The sequence below is a fragment of the Cibotium barometz genome, chromosome 38 (assembly GCF_041138505.1).
Source record: "Cibotium barometz isolate CiBa-2024 chromosome 38, ASM4113850v1, whole genome shotgun sequence".
In the NCBI taxonomy this organism is placed as follows: Eukaryota; Viridiplantae; Streptophyta; class Polypodiopsida; order Cyatheales; family Cibotiaceae; genus Cibotium; species Cibotium barometz.
In genome coordinates, this window is record NC_141083.1 from 8174779 (window position 1) to 8194512 (window position 19734).

Sequence of the window (19734 nt, forward strand, 5' to 3'; positions counted from 1 at the left end):
AAACCAGCCCCCGCAACTTGAGCTTTTTGCGATCCAACACAAGGAGTGTAAGTAGGACAGATGGAAGAGGGGTATGAGTAGGTGAGGGGTTAAGGGGAGGCAAGCATGACGGGTTGGGGGGGAGAGTATGACGAGGAAGGGAGAGGCGAGTGGGACAGTTGGAAGGAGGATGGAAAGGGGAGATGAGTGGACTAGGGGCGAGTAGGACAGATGGAAGGGGGCGAGTGCGACAGGTGGAATGGGGAGGCCAGTGGGACGAGTAGAAGAGGGGCGAGTAGGATACATGAAAAGGGGGGTGAGTAAGACGGGTGGAAAGGGGGGTGAGTAAGACGGGTGGAAAGGGGGCGAGTAAAACGCGTGGAATGGGGGTGAGTGGGACAGTTGGAATGGGGAGGCGAGCAGGAGAGTGGAAGAGGGGTGAGCATAAACAAAAGGGGACGAGTATGAATTTGTTTTTTTGTTTTTCTTTTATATAATTTTGAAGAACTAAATAAGACATAAGAGGGGGATGAGTAGGAAAAAAAAGTTTTCACTTGGAGAGGAGCGAGATTTATTATTTTTCCTTTTTTTTTTTGAGGTGGTGTGCCCAGGTGGTATGATTTCACCCTGGAGCCATTGATCAAAGGAAGCGGACAGCCATCCAATGTATGCAGCTAGACAATGCCATGGGGAAGGATCTCATGGATCCGGAAGGGTTTCTCCCATGTAGGAATGAGCTTCTTAGCTCGTTTTAGATCCCGAGCTTGGTACACCATGGCCAATTGGCCTTCACCGAACTTGGGTGACAATCCTCCAATACGAAGACTTCCGCTGCATGTTACATTGACAATAACGCATCTTTCAGCATGAAGAATTTCTTTGGAGTTAAAGTGAGGAAGATATTACTTCACATGAAGTACCCGATCTTTTGCATCCATATGACATGAGTAAATTCTGTCTCTCTAAGCTCATAGCTGAAACCTTTTGCTCCCATTTACAGCATAAAACACATGGGTGGAGACAGATATCACACCTCCTTTGGGGTGTCAGACATGTAGGACTTCGTCAGGACAATCCCTCACTCGGAATTTATCCTCATCCCCTTGGAAGCTTTGCAAGTGTAACCTCTTGGATTTGGATGAAGTCCCTTTTTAAGAGAATCCATGGTACTACCCAAAGGGGCATGTATATATACTGCCATTCTCATGGTGCAGAGGGACCATAGCTTTGGGCAGATTAACTACACCGCAACACTGCACCTGCCAATGACCCAGGACTCAAAAGATGATCAATGCGTGAGCTGCTATACTGTCTAGGGGCATCGTCTTGCAAGAGGTGTTGTTAGGTATTAGGATCCCCTACGCAATTCTGTCCCTAGTATCAGGCTCTGCATATCATAGTTTTGTAATTGGTCATTGGGGAATGTCATCATCTCAGGGGAGGTAGGCAGAAGTCACTCAGAAACAGTTGTCCCACATAAGTGCAGGAAATTGTTATAAGAAGTAGCTTTCACATCTACTAGATTCATTCCCAGTCCAGCAGTTCCTCACTTTCAACAAACAGTTTGCTTCTTTCTTACTCTTTTTCTTGCTGTTGAGAGTCATACGTAGCTCTAGTACTAAACACCCTTGGGCCTACACTGTTTGTGACCCTTCAACGCTCCAAAATCTCTGCTGCAAGAGAGAGAAAGGGATGTGCAGCAAACATTGGCATAACTTCTGACTCAGGTCACTCAAGTGCTTTATGCCCAATATTCCCAGCATTTAAAGACATGTCACTGAAATAGTTCTACAACGAAGGTGAAAAACGCAGACTGGGAACGAGAGTAGAGAAACTGATCGGTAGCGGCGACCTGCGAGCTCCCCGAACCTCCCTCTGTCGACTGTGTCACCCCCCTCTGCACCCCCTCCTTCCTCCCCTGCTGTTCGCCCCTGCTTCTGTCCGCCCCTCTTCCTCCCGCTGCTGTCTCCAGTCTGCGCCCCTTCCCCTCCTACTCTCCTTGTTCGCTTCCCCTCCTCTCTCCGCCTCCCCTCCTTCCTCCACCTCCTTTCTGCGCAGCCTTTGCTGCGCTGCCCTTCTTCGCCTGTTTTTTTTGTTTTTGTTTTTGTTTTTTGTGTTTTTTTTTTGGTTTTTTGTGGGTTGTTTTTGTTGTTTTTTGTTGTTTTTTGTTTTTTTTGTTTTTTTTGGTTTTTGTTTTTTTGTTTTTTTGTTTTTTGTTTTTTATTTTGTTTTGTTTTGTTTTTTTGTTTTTTTGTTTTTTTGCCCCTTTTCCACCCTCCCCTCCTTTCCTCCGCCTCCTTGCCTGTCTCTTCCCCTTGGTTCGGATTGCTCCTCATCCGGGTTCAAGTCGGTCTTTTTCTTCAATTAGCATCATGGCTAATCAATCTCCCTCGGTCACGCGAACCATTGTTTTTTCCGAAGCCGAGCTCGCGGTCCTCTACGCCAAAATCGAGACTCCAAAACGACCCTCATTGCCAAAATCTTTGGATCTCATCCTTCCCGTCTCCAGGCTCGGGATTGGGTCCTAGCAGCTCTGCCCTCCGACCTCACCTCACACGTTCGAGATGTCAGGTTGCTTGGAAGAGGTTTCTTCCAAGTGGATTTTGATTCTAAGGACGCAGCCTCAAAGGTTTTGAAAGGCGGCCTTTGCCACTTGGCCCGAGGAAGATATTCTTTCTTCCCTACTTCAGCTATTTTGACCCTGTTAAGGAAGACCGTAACCATTTTCCGATTACTCTCACATTCCCAGGTCTTCCTCGCGCATATTGGCCTATGTTAGAGGCCATCGGGTCCGCTTTTGGGCTGGTTCTTCAAGTGCCCCCTCTTCACGCCTTGCCGACATCTTGTGCCCAGGTGGTCACTGCCTGAGCGGATGCTGTCCCCAGGGTCATGGTTCTTGCCCGTCACATTGAGCTCTTTGAGGACTCTATTTTGCTTCCGGGCCCTTGTGGCCCTTTGAAGCAACGTATGGAGATTGCACGTAAACCCGATCAGTGCCGGGTTTGTCACCAATAGGGTCAATTTGCTCGAGATTGCCCTCGGGCTCGAGGTCGTAGGAGGCCTCGCAAGCGTGCTTCTCAGGCGCCACCTTCCATGGTTCCATCCGCCAGGTGTGGCGAGCTCTCTCACGCCCGCCCCCCTGGTGAGATTGATGGGAAGGCCTCCTCGGATCATGTACAGATAGATGATGTTTCTGGTCAGAGGGATGTGTCAGCTGATGCATCTTTCCGAGAGATGATATCTCAGATCAAGATGATTTTCTTCAGTCCTCTCTACTTGGAGGGGGCGATATGCAGGATGCTCAGCGCAATGGGGATCATGTATTGCAGGATTTTCAGCATGATGCCATTGCTCTTGATGCCTCGTAGGGCGAACAGGTTTCTCGTACATATGCAGGTACTGTGCAGGGCCTTGGACAAGGGCATGTTAGTGGACTTTGCCCCGTGGATTATCCCGTCCTCTAGCATTATGAGAGGCGTCCTCAGACTGCCCATCGTCTTCTTAGATCGGGGGTTAAACCCTCTTCTCTTCTATGAGAATCATCTCATGGAATGTTCAGGGCCTTGGAGGGCTTCCCACCCGTGGTAGGAAGCGCCTTCTGAAGGACAAACTTCACCCTGGGATGTACTTTTGTTGCAGGAACACAAATTAGTGTGGCAAAACTAGTAAGATGCTTTCTGGCCAACAGCTTCTGGTCCTCAGCAATTGGGACTAGAGGGGGTGTTTGCATTTCAATGGCAGCATCTGTCATGCCTCATGTTATTGGGCACAGTGTTATCATCCCTGCTAGAGCGCAGTGGATCTTGATCATGCATGAGGGTCAGAAATTGGCAAATCTTGAATATCCATGCACCTAACGTGAGAGGTGAAAGGGTGGCCTTTTGGGACACCATTACAAATGTCATTCCCCAGGTTGATCATTGTATAGGGGGAGGAGACTTTAATATGGTTGAGCAACCTTCTGACAAGAAGGGTGGACGCGAAGGGGGTTTACACCCTTTGGAGCGAACCTCATGGGAGAGGTTCACGCTTTCCTTTTTTGGCAGGGATTGCTGGACTGAGGATGACTTCCAGAGAAGGCCAAACTCCTTATCTTTCTCATGGCATAACCGTAGGAGGGGCGATGAGAGCATCTTTGCACGTCTGGACAGGTTTTAAGTGGATGATTGGTCCTTGGAAAGAGGAGGCACCATTGCTATTATGCCTGGCACCACCAAATCCGATCATTGCCCCGTCGTTTTGTGTCTCAAGGAGCCTGGGGCTCGCTCGGCCTCTCCCCGTGTCCGTATCCCTGACTCTCTTTATCTAGATGCTAACATCTCCCTTGAGATCAGAGAGGTAAAGAGATCTTGTGACGGTCCTAATCCTCGTCATAATATTGCGCCGGCTCTTGAGAGGACCAGCCATCATTATCATAGCACTACCTTGTCCAAGAAGGAGGAGGTTCTGGACAAGGAGAGCTATTAGGCATAGCATCGCTGATCTTCAGACGGAACATGAAAAGCATCCACATGTGTCTTGGATTACAGACCTCTTGACCACAGTTAGAGCAGAGCTGCAATTGGCCATGGACAGGAGGGCTGAGTTTGTGTTTCATGCAAACGAGGCTTTTTGGACTCAGATGGGTGGCAGATGCAACAAAGAGTTTTTCTCAGCGCACAGGCCTTCCCATAGCAAGGATTGTGTGAGGTACTTGCAGGATTCACAGGGTGTAGTTCAAATTGAGCTTGATAAGGTGAGCGGTATTGCTTCAGATTTTTATCGGTCTTTGTTGACTGCAGAGGTGCCCTCTCCTCAGAGAGATGTGGCACGGCAGAAAGTTTGGGAGTGCATGCCCAGGCTCATTACAGATGCTATGTGTTCTTCCTTGGATGCCCCTTTCTCAAAGGATGAATTCCTTCACGCATTGCATGCTCTTTCCAGTGGTTCATGCCCAAGGGATGATGGTCTTTCTCCCGCCTTCTTTATTCTTTTTTGGGATCATATCGGAGATGCTATCACTATTTCCCTTCAGGAAATGTTCTTGTCGGGTATGATGCCGCCATACCTCACAGAGGGGCTGATTCACCTTATCCCCAAGAGTGGGGACAAGACTGACATCAAGCAATGGAGGCCCGTCACCCTCCTTGAATTTGCACATAAAATCTTAGCTAAAACCTTGAGTATAAGGTTGCAGCCGATTCTCCAAAGGACTATCCATGATACACATAATGGGTTCCTCCAAGGAAGGAGTATATTTGATAACATCTTTTCTTTCTGGGAAGCTGTCGAGTGGGCAAAGTCTAGTCAGCAGCCTCTTGCCATTCTTTTGCTTGATTTTGAAAAAGCTTATGACATAGTGGATTGGGATTTTTTGGAGGGCACTATGGCACACATGGGGTTTTCCCAAAACTGGATGAGAGCGGTATCTTGCCTATACAAGGAGGCTCATAGCATTGTTTTAGCTTGTGGGGGGCGCGGCGAGCGTTTTCAGATTTCTCGTTCAATGAGGCAGGCTGTTCCCTCGCCCCTATACTGTACCTCATTGCAGCTGAGGCTATGAGGAGGTTTCTTCGGGCTGCCCCTCGTGTTGTGGGTCTCAGGCTTCCTTTATGCACGGAGGAAGAGTTTTTGGACTCTGAGTTAGCAGACGATACAGTGTTGTTCCTTGAGGCTTCACATGCTTGTTTATGTGCTTTCCGGACAGCCTTGGAGGCCTTTTGTTTGGCAGAAGGAGCCACTATCAATTGGCATAAGTCAGTCGGTTTTTGGATCAGTGATTCTCCTCTTGCAGATTGGGGTACAGATGTTGGTTTTACTTGGATTGAGACAGGATGCTCTGCCAGATACCTTGGTTGTCAGGTGGGTGTTGACATCTCCCCTGCACAACAGTTTGCTCCAGTGCTCTTAAGCATTAAAAGCAAACTTCATCTGGAGTAGGAGGAAGCTCGATTGGCCTCTAGAGGTTTGGTGGTTAACCAAGTTTTGCTAGCCACGGCTTGGTTTATCGCTTCATGCTGGATTTTTCATAAGGGTTGCATTGGCCAGCTTCGTCGCCTTATTCGGAACTTTCTTTAGTTAGGGCTTGATGGAAATGCACACACCAGGGCCAGAGTTGCTTGGGAAACCATTATCAAGCCTAAGCAGGAAGGGAGATTGAATATCATTCATCCTGAGGTGCAATGTAAGGCTTTGCTTCATAAGCTTGTTGTTAAGGGATTTCTTCCAGGCATTGAGCCGTGGAAGGACTTTCTCATGCAGCAAATCACGAAGTGTGTCCCTGTTCGCGGAGGTGACTGGACTCTCAGCTCACGCTTTATTTTTTCGGATGCAGTTCACCGCTCCCCTTCATCCCCCCTGGTTAGGTCCCTCCTACGGGCCTGGGACTACCTGAGGAGTTTCTTGGTACACATCCCCCCACGTTCAGTGGAGGAAGCTAGCGGGCAGCCCATTCTGTGGAATGATTTGATCTTAGATGTGCATGGTAGGCCTCTTGGGGCAGCTATGCATATTCTTTGGGCTAGCTGGGAGACCCTATGTCCCACAATGCTAGCTTGGAAGAGGCTTCAAAGCCTCACCGAGATACACATTGGATTTCACGCAACATTTGAGAGGCTCTAGCCGGAGGATTGCACAGACTGATGCAGCCATTCCCAACCACTGGATTACTGGATCTTTCTTGGATGGCCGTCATCATTCTTGGTTTGGGTTTTTTCTGGGACAGGTGTTCCTCTTCAGCTTATGGGTCTCCCCTTGCCAGGCTTAGTTAGTACGAAAGGTACGGTACGGTACGGTACGATAAAATACGGTACTAATTGGTACCTTAAAATTTTTTGAGGTACGGTACGATATTAGTATGTTTTTTTTTTTAAATACTTCCTAAACTTAAAAATTGTAGACAAGAAGTTACAAAATAGTAGAACCATGAACATAATGTCATCATGCCATTAGAGTACAAAATTGCTACAAAAGGATAGGCCAAAAACTCATGGCATGGGCGACCGCCAACATGCGTACATACATGATACTACATACTACAATACATCATCAATGGGCTAGAAGGAGATAGATGCCCAATGCCTAGAGAGCTATAACATATCAAAAGTCTACATCATCACCAACATCTGCATGATCATCAACATGATCACTGCTAGAGTGTCCATCAAGAGAGTTCTCTGAGACCCCCGTCCACCCCTCACATGGGCCCACATTCGCAATCGCCGTCACCATCTTCTTCCATTGCTCCTTTTGGAGTACATTGAAGGCAAGATTGCATTCAATAATGGTGCGAGCAATCTCTATCTCCACAAGGCATTGCCGCTCCTTAAGGAATGCAACCGAACCTCTCACACTACCCGTGACTTGGTGGAGAGAGGGTTGCACCCCTTCACGCTCCACCACCCTTTGCCTTTTGCCCAGTGCGGAGGCGGACCGTGAATCCGTGGAAGTGGCAGTGGAGGAAACACCAATGAAAGAGCTGGTGGCCGCTTCATCATGTGCCGATGGTGGTGCTAGTGGTGGTGCCGGTGCGTGTGTTGATGATGCTCCTCTACTTGAATTTGAGCCGCTGCTCATCTTCCACGAAATGTCATCGGCAATGCTTTGCCGAATCTCCTTGCATGGGACAACTTGTCCCCCAATCTTTGAAAGGTACTGGAGAAGCCTTGTTGCACCACTGGTGTATGACTTGCCGCAATATCGGCATGTCCAATGATGGGAGTTGGACTTCTTGGTGTCCTTCTCCACATTGAGGTAATGCAAATCAAAAGCCTCATGCTTCTCCTGAGGCATGATGGATAAGAGAAGGGCTAAAGCGTGGAGTAGAGGAGAGAGCGTAGAGAAGATGAACTATGGGAAGAGCTTGGAGGAAGAGAACTTGGAGTAGAGGCTCAAGTGGGATGGAAGGAGCTTGGAGGAGGGTGGAGGAGGGTGGAGGAGAGGCTTGGAGTAGAGGCTTGGTCCTTGAGGCTTGGAGTAGATGGAGGGTGGTGGAGGAGAGGCTTGGAGTAGATGGAGGAGAGGCTTGGTCCTTGAGGCTTTTATAGAAGGACTCAGGAGAGATGAAAGGAAAACAGCCAAAAAAACGGGCAGAAAAACGGCTATTTCCAACGGGCAGAAACAGGGCAAAACCGTACCTAATCGTACGGATATGTACGGTACCGTACAGAATGAATCGTACGTACGATCTGATCCGTACGACGTACGAAACTAAGCCTGCCCCTTGCCTAGGGAGGATGATGTACCGGTATTTTTTTCTATAAAGGATGGATGGCAGCTGGAGAGATGTGACGTGCAGGACCTTATTGAGGGCCCCCAGATTCGTCTAGTCAAAGTTGTTGGCAGGTTAGGGAAGCACGTCTTTGTTGACCCCCTCCCCTCCCCACCACCCCCCCCCCCAGGGATGATCACAGAGAGTGTTAGCCTTTGGTTGTATGGTGGCTGCCCTATCAGACATTTGCATTGGGACCCCGGTGAGTGGGAGTGGAAGGATGCTTGTAACCCTTTGAAAAGCATGCCTTTTTTCAATTATACTGTGCGGAATGCCAGACATCTTATCTTGGGACACATTCAGAGTGTCCCTACTCTTAGATCCCATTGGGAGTTTTACGGCATTTCGATTGACATTCAGAGGGTATTTTGGCGAAGATTGTGGCATTCTTATAGAAAGCCACACATTTCCTCCTTTATCTGGGTTTCCCTTCATGGTGGTCTGGCCACCAATCAGTGGAGGTCTGTTACTGGTGCTTGCCCAGCATGACCTAGATGTGCAGGAGTTTCGGAGTCAGTTTACCATTGTTTATGGGAATGCAGGGAAGCACTGCGATTGGACACCTCTGTGGTAGGATTAAGAGGGATGCTATCATTTCTTCTGGTTCTATCATTTGGTTGACACAGTCTGGGCCTTAGCTGAGATTCGAGGGGACCGACAGGAGCTTGGTCATTATGGTTAGGCAAGGAGTTGCTCGGCAGTGGTCTTCAGGATTTGCCACTTTCACACTTTGTCCCTCCGGCACAGCGGTTGGACAGCTCTTGGGAGATTATTGCTAGCATATTAAGAAGCCTGGAATATCCGGAAGGCTAGATGCACTGAGACCATTGAGGTTACTCCTGTTCTTGTTTCTCAGTGTCTTTGAGAATCCAGGGATTTTCGAGGGCTGTAGAGAGGAAGCGCGGAAAGTAAGTTTATGAGAGATTGGGACATTGGTATCTTTTTCACATCCTCTCATTCGGAACCCTATTGGCAGCACAAGGCTCCTGATTGGTTGAGATCTCCACCTTGCTTGGTGTGAAATCTCCATTTTGTAAAAATTTTTCATACTTAATAGAAGTCTCCTTTCTGAAAGAAAAAAAAAATAGTTCTACAAGGTTCCAGCCGTGAAAATAGGATTGCTGAAAACACAATGCTGAGTCGGTTATTGTAACTTCCTCGGTCCACCCACAGCTTCTCAGGCCACCGCTGTGGGACACTCTACAGTGTCGACATCTGCATCATCAACATCGTCTTCATGCACTTCTGGGTCTTCCTCGGAAGGGTCCGATCCTCCGTACTGTCCATCTGAAGATGATGCCACGTCCATTCCAATCACCACAGTCCCTACTTGTCCATGCCCAGGTTGCCAAGGATGGTTCGTGAGGCCGTGGCAGGGTTTGAACCAGCCATTTGCGAAGTGGTGGAAATGCATGCCGGTGAGGTTGTGGTGACTGGGAAAGTGACTGTGGATGATGATGGTGTGCGGAGAAATGCCCCAAGGGTGGAAGGAGGAGTGGAGAGTACAGGAGCAGCGCTGGGGATGGTTCAGGGCCGTCGGGACAAGGATGGGGAATCTTGTTGTATCCGAGGGCAGACTGGAGATTGGTGAGGAGAGGTACGGCTAGATGGGTGAGGTGGAGGTGTGGAAGGAATTGAGGTGGGAGGTTGTTGAAGAAGATACGTGAGAAAGCAAGCAGAGGGGCAAATGAAGGAAGAGATTTCCGGCTTATTGAGTTGAGCCCGGATTCGATCAGCTGCAACCGAGGCGAATGGATACATAAATGAGATGGTGGAAAGGGAAAGGGCAACATGTGCATAGGCAGTAGAAGGCCTTGGTATGGTGAGTGGAAACAAAAGGAAGAGGGGCGGTGGGGATTTCCCTAAGCAGGATGTAGTATTGGAAGAGGATATAAAGGTGGAGAGTGCGGGAACTGGGAAGAGAGGGTGTGGGCACCAACAGGGCAATGGTTGCAACAGAAAGGTCGATTTGGTGAGAGTATCAGAGCGACGATTCAGAACAGAAGGGTGGATGGGGCCAATCATGGTAGAGATAAATGATGTATGCAATTGTTGATTATTGGGCATGGTTGGAAAATTTGTGAGGAGATGTGCGCACAGAGAGGGATGCACCAAAGGAAGAGACTCAAGGGAAGCAAGGCCTCACAAGCCTAATGTGTAGCTGGTTCTCCTAGGTGGAACAAAGAGGAAAGGTGAGGAAGTGGTAACGGGGAGGGATCTGAAAAAATAATGGTGAGAGGGTTGATGCGGGAGGTGGATGATGGTGGCACCTGAAAGGGGAACACTAAGACAGAAGTGGAAGGGGAGTGCTGGTGGCCCGCCTACCGACTTACCCCGGCAATTTAATGGTGCGTCAGTGGGTGACACAGGCCTTACCCAGGACCACCCAACAGAAGATCCGGGAAAGAAGCCCAGCACCAACCACCTTGCTAGAGTTTCAATAGCTAGCTTTTCAACTGGAGAATGCACGCCTAATTTCCGAACGTGAGGTGAGCTCGGCACCTTCTCCAACCACATCACTGGATGACCTGGTGACTCAGCTGAAGCTGAGTCAGAAGTCCCAAAATGAAGAGAGCACCTTGCTCCAGCTCAAAAAAGAGATTGAAAAATTGAAGACCTCGCAAGAGGCTAAGAAGGGGCTGTGGTGTACCATGTGCCAGTATCCTGGACACACTGTCAATTAGCGCCCCAGGAGACGGTACTGCTGCTTCTACGAGAAGGATGGGCATGAAGATAAAGATTGTTACTATCTGAAAAGATTCCACCAACTTCATCACCAACAAACCCCAAATCCAGTTGCAGTAGCTTCCAACCCTATGCCACCGCTGTGTTCCAAGCTTTCACACCTTCCCTTTGCTAAGCTTCTCCTCAGATGTCTTACCTTCCACCACTCATCCTCAATCCACCCACACCTCCAATCACTATATGAAACCATCCACAGCATAATGTGAACTCTTAACATATTATATGTTCTTCTTTTTAATGCAAACCTCTGCAAACAAAAGAAAAATGGGGAATAATGTTTTAGGAAATCATTTTATGATCCCTTAATGCCTTTCTTCTTCCATCATAATCATTTGTGGCCTGTACAGGCAGGGTTTATAACCTTACAAGATGTACAAGATCTAACCAATTACAACTTTACTATTTATGAGAAAGAACGATTGAGGGTCACCATACCCATGCTTCTGATCTTGCATTTCTTTTGACAGCTTCTCATTGTCTTCAGCAGCTAGGAATAGGCTCTGTTCAGTCTGCTAACAAACACAATTGACATGTTCAATCTTTTAGAGTGAAGAAAAGGCTGGTATGAATGCTTACAACTACACCTAGCTACTTATTTACTTTTGTTTTAAAAAAAAGTAGACCTTAGCCAGGCTATCCCTCAGTATGTCAGCATCTTTCCCTAGAGCCAAAACTTGTGCTTTATGTCCCATGAGTATTTGATCTTGTTGAGTTATTGCCTTCTGGAGCTTTTCCATCATGGATTCTAGATTTTTTAGATCTTCAAGGAGTACCTAATGACCAAAAATTGCAAGAATCATACTACGTAAAATGCCAAGAACAATATTCTTCAAACATGTCACCAAAGCCAAGAACATAATGATGTAAACTGAACAAAAAACTGTGTTAACTACACAAAAACTTAATTGTTTAGACATTGAATAAACTTTGAAGCATTCCAAAGAAATGATACTTGGCCACATATGCACAATTGGTTGTGGTTCAAAATGATAAAGCACACCTATAGGTGAGGTCAAAGAAGACTGTCAAGGCCAGGGTAATAATTGAAGCTGTTGTGTGTTTCAGAAGATAAGCTATGCATAGCTCCTTGAAATTTAAAAACCCAAGGCAACTGTGTAGGCCCATGGAAGTGTGAGGAAATCAACCCTGCATGTAGGCTGAGACAGAGCACATACAGGAAACTTCAAGAAGAAAATTGGGGTCAGAATATTTGTGTAAAGTTCTAAACTTCTCGCCAAAAAAAAAAAAAAAAAAAAAACAACAACAACAACAAAAAAAAAAAAACCCAAAAAAACCAAAAAAAAAACGAAAACAAAAAAAACAAAACATCCACAATAAACTTTGGGAAAAAATCCATCAGGCAAGCCATGATTTTTTAAACTGATGCATCCATTGGGGAGAAAAAGAGAGCAGAAAACTTCTCTATGATAAGGCCTTCGTTGCCACAAAAAATGATTGTATACATATGCATGGATTTCAAATTTTAGCAAGCATAGCAATACTAGCTTTGAAAAATTCAGACACGTACAGTACAAGTATCAATGAAGGCTGTTAAGGTAGTGGTTAAAGCTGTTGAATGTTTCAAAAGATAAGCTATGCATAACTGATTCAAATTTAAAAAGCTAAGGCAAATGTGTACGCCTATGGAGATCTAAGGAAATTAACCCGAGGTCAGTGGGAGCAGTTTCGGGGTAGCTCAGACCGCACGAGGAAGCACTGGTAGGCCAACCTAAGGATCTGGCGGCACGGTCCCTTTCTTATAGATAGTGGTGGCAAGCCCACTTGGCATTATAGACCACCAGTGTGGTTGTTCCCCCCTCCCCCATTGTATGAGACGGCCTTCTTCTCCTAGAGCGGCCAGCCGGAGGAGAAGTGCATCCTCCTCTTTGTTCATCTTGACTCTCGTTTCCCATTTGGGGACGGATTTGTACTTAGCCATTTTGGCTGTTTTTTCTCGGTAACTAATAGAAGGATCCTTTTTCCAAAAAAAAAAAGGGAAATTAACCCTGCATGTAGGTTGCAATAAAGCACATACAGTAAACATCATGAGGAAATTTGAATTTGTTTACAATTCTCAATTTTAAAAAGTTCAAGAAGAAAATTAGAGTCAGACTATTTGTTTAAAGTTCTCAACATCTCACAAAAAAGGGATCAACAATGAACCTGGGAAAAACCAAAGCCACAATTTTTAAACTGATGTATCCATCGGCAAACAAAAAAGAGAAAACTTATCTATAATAAGAACTTCCTTGCACTAAAAAATGATTGTGTGTGTATACATGCATAAATACATACATACATACATACATATACACATATACATACATTCATATATGTATGTACGTACGTACGTACATCCGGAGGAGATTGAACCCTTGGGCGTTGCATGAAATACGAAAGGAGATGATGATTGTTTTTCCCCGTAGTTGATTTAAAACTGCTATAACTCGTAAATTGCTATTTAAGCAAGGTTTTCCTATAAATAAGAATATGGTTGAGGATGCCTCAATCTGAGATAGCGACTTCCCTGTGTCTACTGTAGCGCTCACAGCTAGCCAAAGGTAAGGCCTTAGCCTAATCGATGGGGGAGGAGCGAGGTATGTGACGTGAATGCTGAGGTCTCAGCCCCTACAACGTGGCACCCCATTCGACCGACACGTCACCAATCTACCGGTTGCACTAGTGACGTGGCCCTTTTTTTTAATAAACATGTGTTTAAACAAGCTTATGTATTACTATTTTCACAAGCTATTCAAACGTGCGTCGCTTGATGGGATGGTTAGCACACTCGCATTCCAAAGCAACGGTCGCGGGTTCAAAACCTAGGTATGTGCACAAGGTTCAAACTTTTGTTTAAACATGGTGTTTAAACAAAAGTCTGAACCTTGTGCATATACCCAGGTTTTGAACCAATGACCCCTGCTTTAGAAGGCGAGTGTGCTAACCATCTCGTCAAGTGACGCACCTTTGAACAAACTATGCAAACAGTAATGTTTAAACACATGTTTATTAAAAAAGAGCCACACCACCAGTGCGACCAACGCGACTGGTAATGTGCCGGTCGAATGGGGTGCCACGTTCAAAATCAAAGAGAGAAAGAAATGGATTACCCTTACCCGTGTGCCGCTTCCTTTGCTTGTCTCTTGAGCTCTTCACACGAACTGGCACTTTGATACCATGAGTAGAATGTAGGGGAGAGAGTGAGCTTGAGCTTGTTGCAAGCAAACACACACACAAGAGTAGACAATCGTGCAGTGACAGACTTAACCACATGACAAGGAGATAAAGATATAGAGAGACAGAGAGGAAAGGTAGAAGGGAATAGGGATCTTGCACAATACACCACACTGAGTGGGGAACACGCCCCGCCCCCTCTTCAAGAATTTCTTTCAGGAACAATCCACGGGCTTTTCCAAGCCATGACCAATACAACAAATGAATACAATATCAAACAAGAGTGCCGATGTCGAGGTCCGGTTGAAGTCGATGTCGAGGCACAAGATAACTGATGCCAAGCTCACCACGAGGATGACCCACAAGAGTCTTACACCAGACTAGTACCGAAATCCAATGTCCGAGTCAAACTGATGCTCCCAAATATCCACAAGGCTCTCTGCACTCAATCCGGACAAAGGCAATCCCAAGAGGCTCACACCAAGGTGGTATATATGTGACTCCACCGGGCAACCCCTCCTTAGGAGTTAAAAAAACTGGCAATGGTGGCACTCTAGGGTGGTGTTGGCGCTGGAGGCAGTAGGCGGCAACCACACAGGTGGCTCTGAGGTGGTGCAGCAGGGCAGCAATGGCGGACAAGGTAGAGTATGCGCACGCGGTGCACAGGGTGGAGGCAGCACACAGGCAAAGGCGGCGCACAGGCAAAGGCAACATAGGCAGCGCAGGCGGCGCACGGACAAAGACGGAAGAGCGATGCAACTAGCGACAGATGGAGGCTTAGGAGGCGGCACTCTGGGGACAGCGGCGACAGAGCTCATAGGGTAGCACTGCTGTGGCGCAGGCGGCGGCAAAACTGGCGGAGGCTGGTGCTGAGCCGCAAAGCACCGGCGGAGGTTGGAGATAAGAGCGATGATGAGTCTCCACAAGTTCTCCTCCGAAATCTCCAAGGATTCTTTCTATGTTTCCCCAAAAGGATATGAGATTCTTATATACTTGATGGGGGTCCATGCTTTTGCCTTCTTGCTTTTGTTTTATTTTCTTGCTTTTGCTTTGCCTCTTTGCTTTTGTTTTATTAAATATTAACAATAGTCAAAGCTCTTGATTTGTGCTTTTACAATCTTCAAGCCCCTATTTTTTGGCCCTGGAGTTGCTTTTTGAAAAAGCAGCTTCTAGCTTTTTGATCCAACTTGAAGTCCTCTTTCCAATGGTGTCCTCAGCTTTTGGTCAACACAGCTTGACTTTTTGATTTTTCTTGCTCTTTAACCAATAATGGTGCTTTTTCCAATGCCAACCTAACGATCCATGTTTCCATGTGTCCATCAACCTATCCAAGTGTCCGGGCATGATTTCCATCATGTGAAAAGAGCATGGAGGACCAAATAGTTACATTTCTTCTCTCTTATATCACAGTTGTCCTCAACTATGGGGTACAAATATGCCATATGATCGTGGTACTACCCCCAAAAGGTATTCATCATTTGCTAGAAAGTGGCTAGAGCATTGGTTAACCCAAAAGGTAATACGAGAAACTCGTAATGGCCATACGTAGTCCAAAAGGCAGTTCTTTCGACGTGCCTTTCATGAATACGTATCTGGTGATAGCCCCAGTATGTAAATCTATCTTTGTGAAATACTTCGCTCCGACTAAACAGTCAATCGGGTCATCTGATCTAGGGAGAGAATCGCAGTTCTTGATTGTCAGTTTGTTTAATCTCTTGTAATCTACACACATTCTCCAGGTGTTGTCCTTCTTTCTCGTAAGTAACATGGGTGCACCCCAAGGTGATTTAATGGGACGGATCTCGCCCATCCTCAAATAATCTGCACTCATCTTCCTCAGCTTGGCTCATCCTGTAAGGTGGAACGCTAACAGGTTGAGCACCAGGGACCAGATCAATACCATGATCCACTGCCCTTTCGGTTGGTAAGCCCGATGGTAGCTCCTTAGGAAATACATCTTGAAACGAATCAAGTAACTTCTTTAATTTTTTGCTTTCAAACACACTTAATTCATTGACATCCATAGTAGGTACGAGAAATGAAGAAAGTGGAATCAAGACACAGGGGAAAGCATTATACAGAAAGGAATCCATTATATTTCCAAATCCATTATATTTCCAAAATAAACGTTATTTACGAGAGGTCCCTGAGAGGAATGGATACAATCACCTAAGATACAATATTGGGTGTTCCTATGTTCAAAAGAAAAAGTATGACTAGACCAATCTATCTGGACCTGAAGGGTCTTAAACCACTCAATTCCTAATAACAAGCCTACATGCTCTAGATGCAGAACATAGCACTCCAAAATATCTTCGTAGTCTTGAATCCGGATCTGTAGTTTCTCCATCTTTCGATCCCTCACTTACCAACCCGCAGGTAGGCGTACCTCGTAGGTATAATCGCTAGGTGTTGTGTCCAGACCAAATTTCTGCACAAGTTTGTAATTAACAAAGTTGTGTAAGCTACCAAGGTCCAGAAGAATGTGGATTCTATGGCCATTCACTTCTCCATAAACTCGGAGAAGATCATGCAAGCCAAAAACTTTAGAGTTGAACATACAATCAGAACATGAACTAGGGCGAGAGTACAGTGACTGAAGTACCTGTCAAAGACAACTAGTTGGCTGCCTTCGTCTTGGGTCTTGCATTGGTCTTTGCACCCTTCTTCTTTGGGCACTCATTACGCATATGTCCTTTTTCTTCACAGATGAAGCAACGTCCCTCCTCCTTGAGCTTCAAAGCCTTGAGGAGACGGTTTTTCTTTGCTGAAGTCGAAGTAGAATTCTTTGAAGGTTAGTCCGAAGACTTTCCTTCTGTCATGCTAGCCATCGGCGCGGAGAACTTTCTTTTGTGCTTGTACTCTTGCTCGGTCACAGGTTTGGTTTTGGAAGAGACCATCATATCGTCATAAAATACGAGCAGAATGAATGGCCTCGTCCAAAGTTTTGCATTTGTTGTTTTTAACCTGTAAACGGTACGAGTCGAGTAAACCTTCTATGAAGAAACTCAAAAGAGTAGTAGAATCCATCTTCGTAGCTTTCATCTGCAAGTCTCTAAATGTCTGGAGGTAGACCTCATAAGTGAGGTTCTGTGAGGTCATGGTCAAACTGGTAAACTAAGTAACGATATCGTAGTCATCCTCCTCCTTGAGGAATTCTTTCTTGAAGACTTCTTCAAACTATGCCCAGGTTGTTGGTTTAGGTTTGAGTTCTTTCCACCAGAGCAAAGCTTTGCCCGAGAGGAAACCTGTTGCTAACTGAATCTTTTTACGATCGTCATATGGATGAAATTAGAAGTGGACCTGCCACTTATGTAGCCATGTCTCCACCATCTCCTTGGTACGCTGCTTTTGCTCGCCCCCAAACTATTCCGAAGTAATGTTGGGGCCTAAAGCAGATGCCAAGGTATCCATGCCCGAGAGAGTAGACAGGATAGTGGTCAATAAAGAGATGGAATTATGTAAAGCCTGCATCTATGCGGCCACTTGTGCCTGACATTCCAAGAAAGAAGCTTCGAAAGCAACTTTAAACTCCTGAAAATCAGATTTAGTTACAAAATCTTCAAAAAGATCGCCATTGGCGGCCTCAGTAGCCGGCAGGTCTTCACATTCGGGTATGGGTTCCATCTCCAATTCTTGGGTCGACATCGCGAAGAGGGTAAGTAAGAGAAATTCTTGGCTGGAAGCAAGGAAGAGTGCTAGAGAGTACGAGGAGGTGTGTGGCAAGAAGCTCACTTTAGGCGTATTTTATAGGCCTCCCCAAAAGCATGTGTTTTTTGTGTTGCTTTTGTGTTTTTTTTTTAAATTTAAAAAAAACCATGCTAGAGGGCTTTTATAAAAGCCACACATAAAGCTTGTAAAAAGCACTCTTTTTTTAAAAAAAAACACATAGGCCACACATAAATACCACATATAACCTATAAAAACCACATGTGTTTTATATAAAAAAAACACGCTCTTCGATTTTTTATTTTTTTTCCCCTTACCCCTCGATGTAGGTTCTAAAAAACGAAAAGCAATGCGCATTTTTTTAAAAAAAACTAAGTCTAAAAAAAACATTGGAAAGCGGCTGTTCACTATTCGCCACCTGTCGGCTGCTGCAGAAATTCGTTTGCCGACATCTTCAAATAGGAGTGACGTCGCCTGAGCGATCGCCAACCAACCCTCCACTCCTCGCCGTTGGTCTTTGCTGCCGATTTCACTCGCGCAGGCTGCCTACACAGCCAACAAGCAATCTCTCCCTTTCTTTCTCCTGCTGATTCATACAGTTGGCAGAGTCTCCTCTCTTTCAGTTGTTGCTGATTCGCAGCCGACTGCACTCTTGCTTCTCTCCTTGCCAATTTAGCAACTCTTCACTTGCTAATCAAAGTGACCCTTTCCATGACTACAACCACTTGGGTTCCAACGATGCAAAAAACAGCAATATACATGAAAAACAGCAATCATCTTGAACTCGTACCTCTTCCTTTGACCTCGTTCTTCTCTACCTACCGACTTGCACACTCTTTGAGGCATGCTCTGATACCACTATCAAGTCCCCAAGGATCTCCTCATAGAACGCTCCTTAGACATGACTCGAAACCCGCAAAACAAAGCCAAATAACATGAAGGGGGGTGCACGCCTGACTCACCACCCAACCTTGACAGTCGTGGGCAAAACCCACAAGTCTTGGTTGTCCCCACCGAGCCACGAGCTGAGCTAACTAGCAAGACGTACCGACCAATCTCTACCCCGCAATGTCCCATACCACCACGGAGCTACCCTTGCGGGCCTCGAGACTGCTGCTAGCCTCGGCTACATGAAGCAGGTGCACGTCTGCACTAAATCCAGGCTCCTGACCATAAAGCTCTCACAAAGACACGCGAGACTCTATGAACTATTGACTAACCTTGGCCACCCTTTTATAGGCTCTTGGCCGGTCACCGGGTGTCCACACTTGGGCGCCCACCCACCCGTCCATACTTGGGTGCCCGCCCGTTAGTCTATCCCTAGCCCACAGCTTGCCAATCAGCCTGCCTAGCTCCAAGCTTCCCCAAGCCTCAAAGCTAGTCTTGTGTGTGTGTAGCACACAGTAGATACACTCTGTGCACATGACAGAGGGCGTCTAGCTCTCTGGAGCGTGCGGCTAATGTGACTCCCATGGGCCTGTTGCAAGGGGCCAGCCTCCCTCTCTGGAGTGTGCGGCTGATGTGACTCCCATGGGCCTGCTGCGAGGGGGCAATAGACTGCTCTGGAATAAGCTGGAAGAAAGGATTGCACAAATGGGTGTTATGCCTTCCTTGGCTTCACAGTCACCGTGGATGGATTGGGCGTTCCAAAAACCCAATGATTTGGTTGCCCACACTGCTAATGAAGAATATCATAGGATGGTACAGGATAAGAGATGGGTTACAGAAAAAGCCAATAAGATGTGGAAATTGTGTAGACATACCGAATGGTGGAAAGAAACTGATGATTGGGTGCACCGTGGAGGTCTAAGCTGCCATTTCAAGGAAAGGTATTTATATGGCGAGTTATGGTGCGCAGTTTGCCGATTGGGGATCAGCTACGTAAGAGGAAGATTGCTAGGGGTAATTGTTTCTTTTGC

The 19734-nt window shown here is 46.4% G+C and overlaps 1 protein-coding gene and 1 pseudogene across 1 annotated transcript in view; both read right to left on the reverse strand.

The window, feature by feature from the left end:
* LOC147616302 (uncharacterized) overlaps nucleotides 1–7749 on the reverse strand; it is a 30304-nt pseudogene extending 22555 nt beyond the window's left edge.
* The window catches only part of LOC147616301 (uncharacterized), a 149144-nt gene that overhangs the window by 102523 nt on the left and 26887 nt on the right, over nucleotides 1–19734 (reverse strand). The window contains exons 10-11 of the mRNA XM_086777027.1: nucleotides 11596–11745; nucleotides 11408–11481 (exon numbers count right to left, since the gene is read on the reverse strand). Of these exons, the coding sequence (XP_086633153.1) occupies nucleotides 11408–11481; nucleotides 11596–11745 (224 nt within the window). The remainder of the gene's footprint in view (nucleotides 1–11407; nucleotides 11482–11595; nucleotides 11746–19734) is intronic.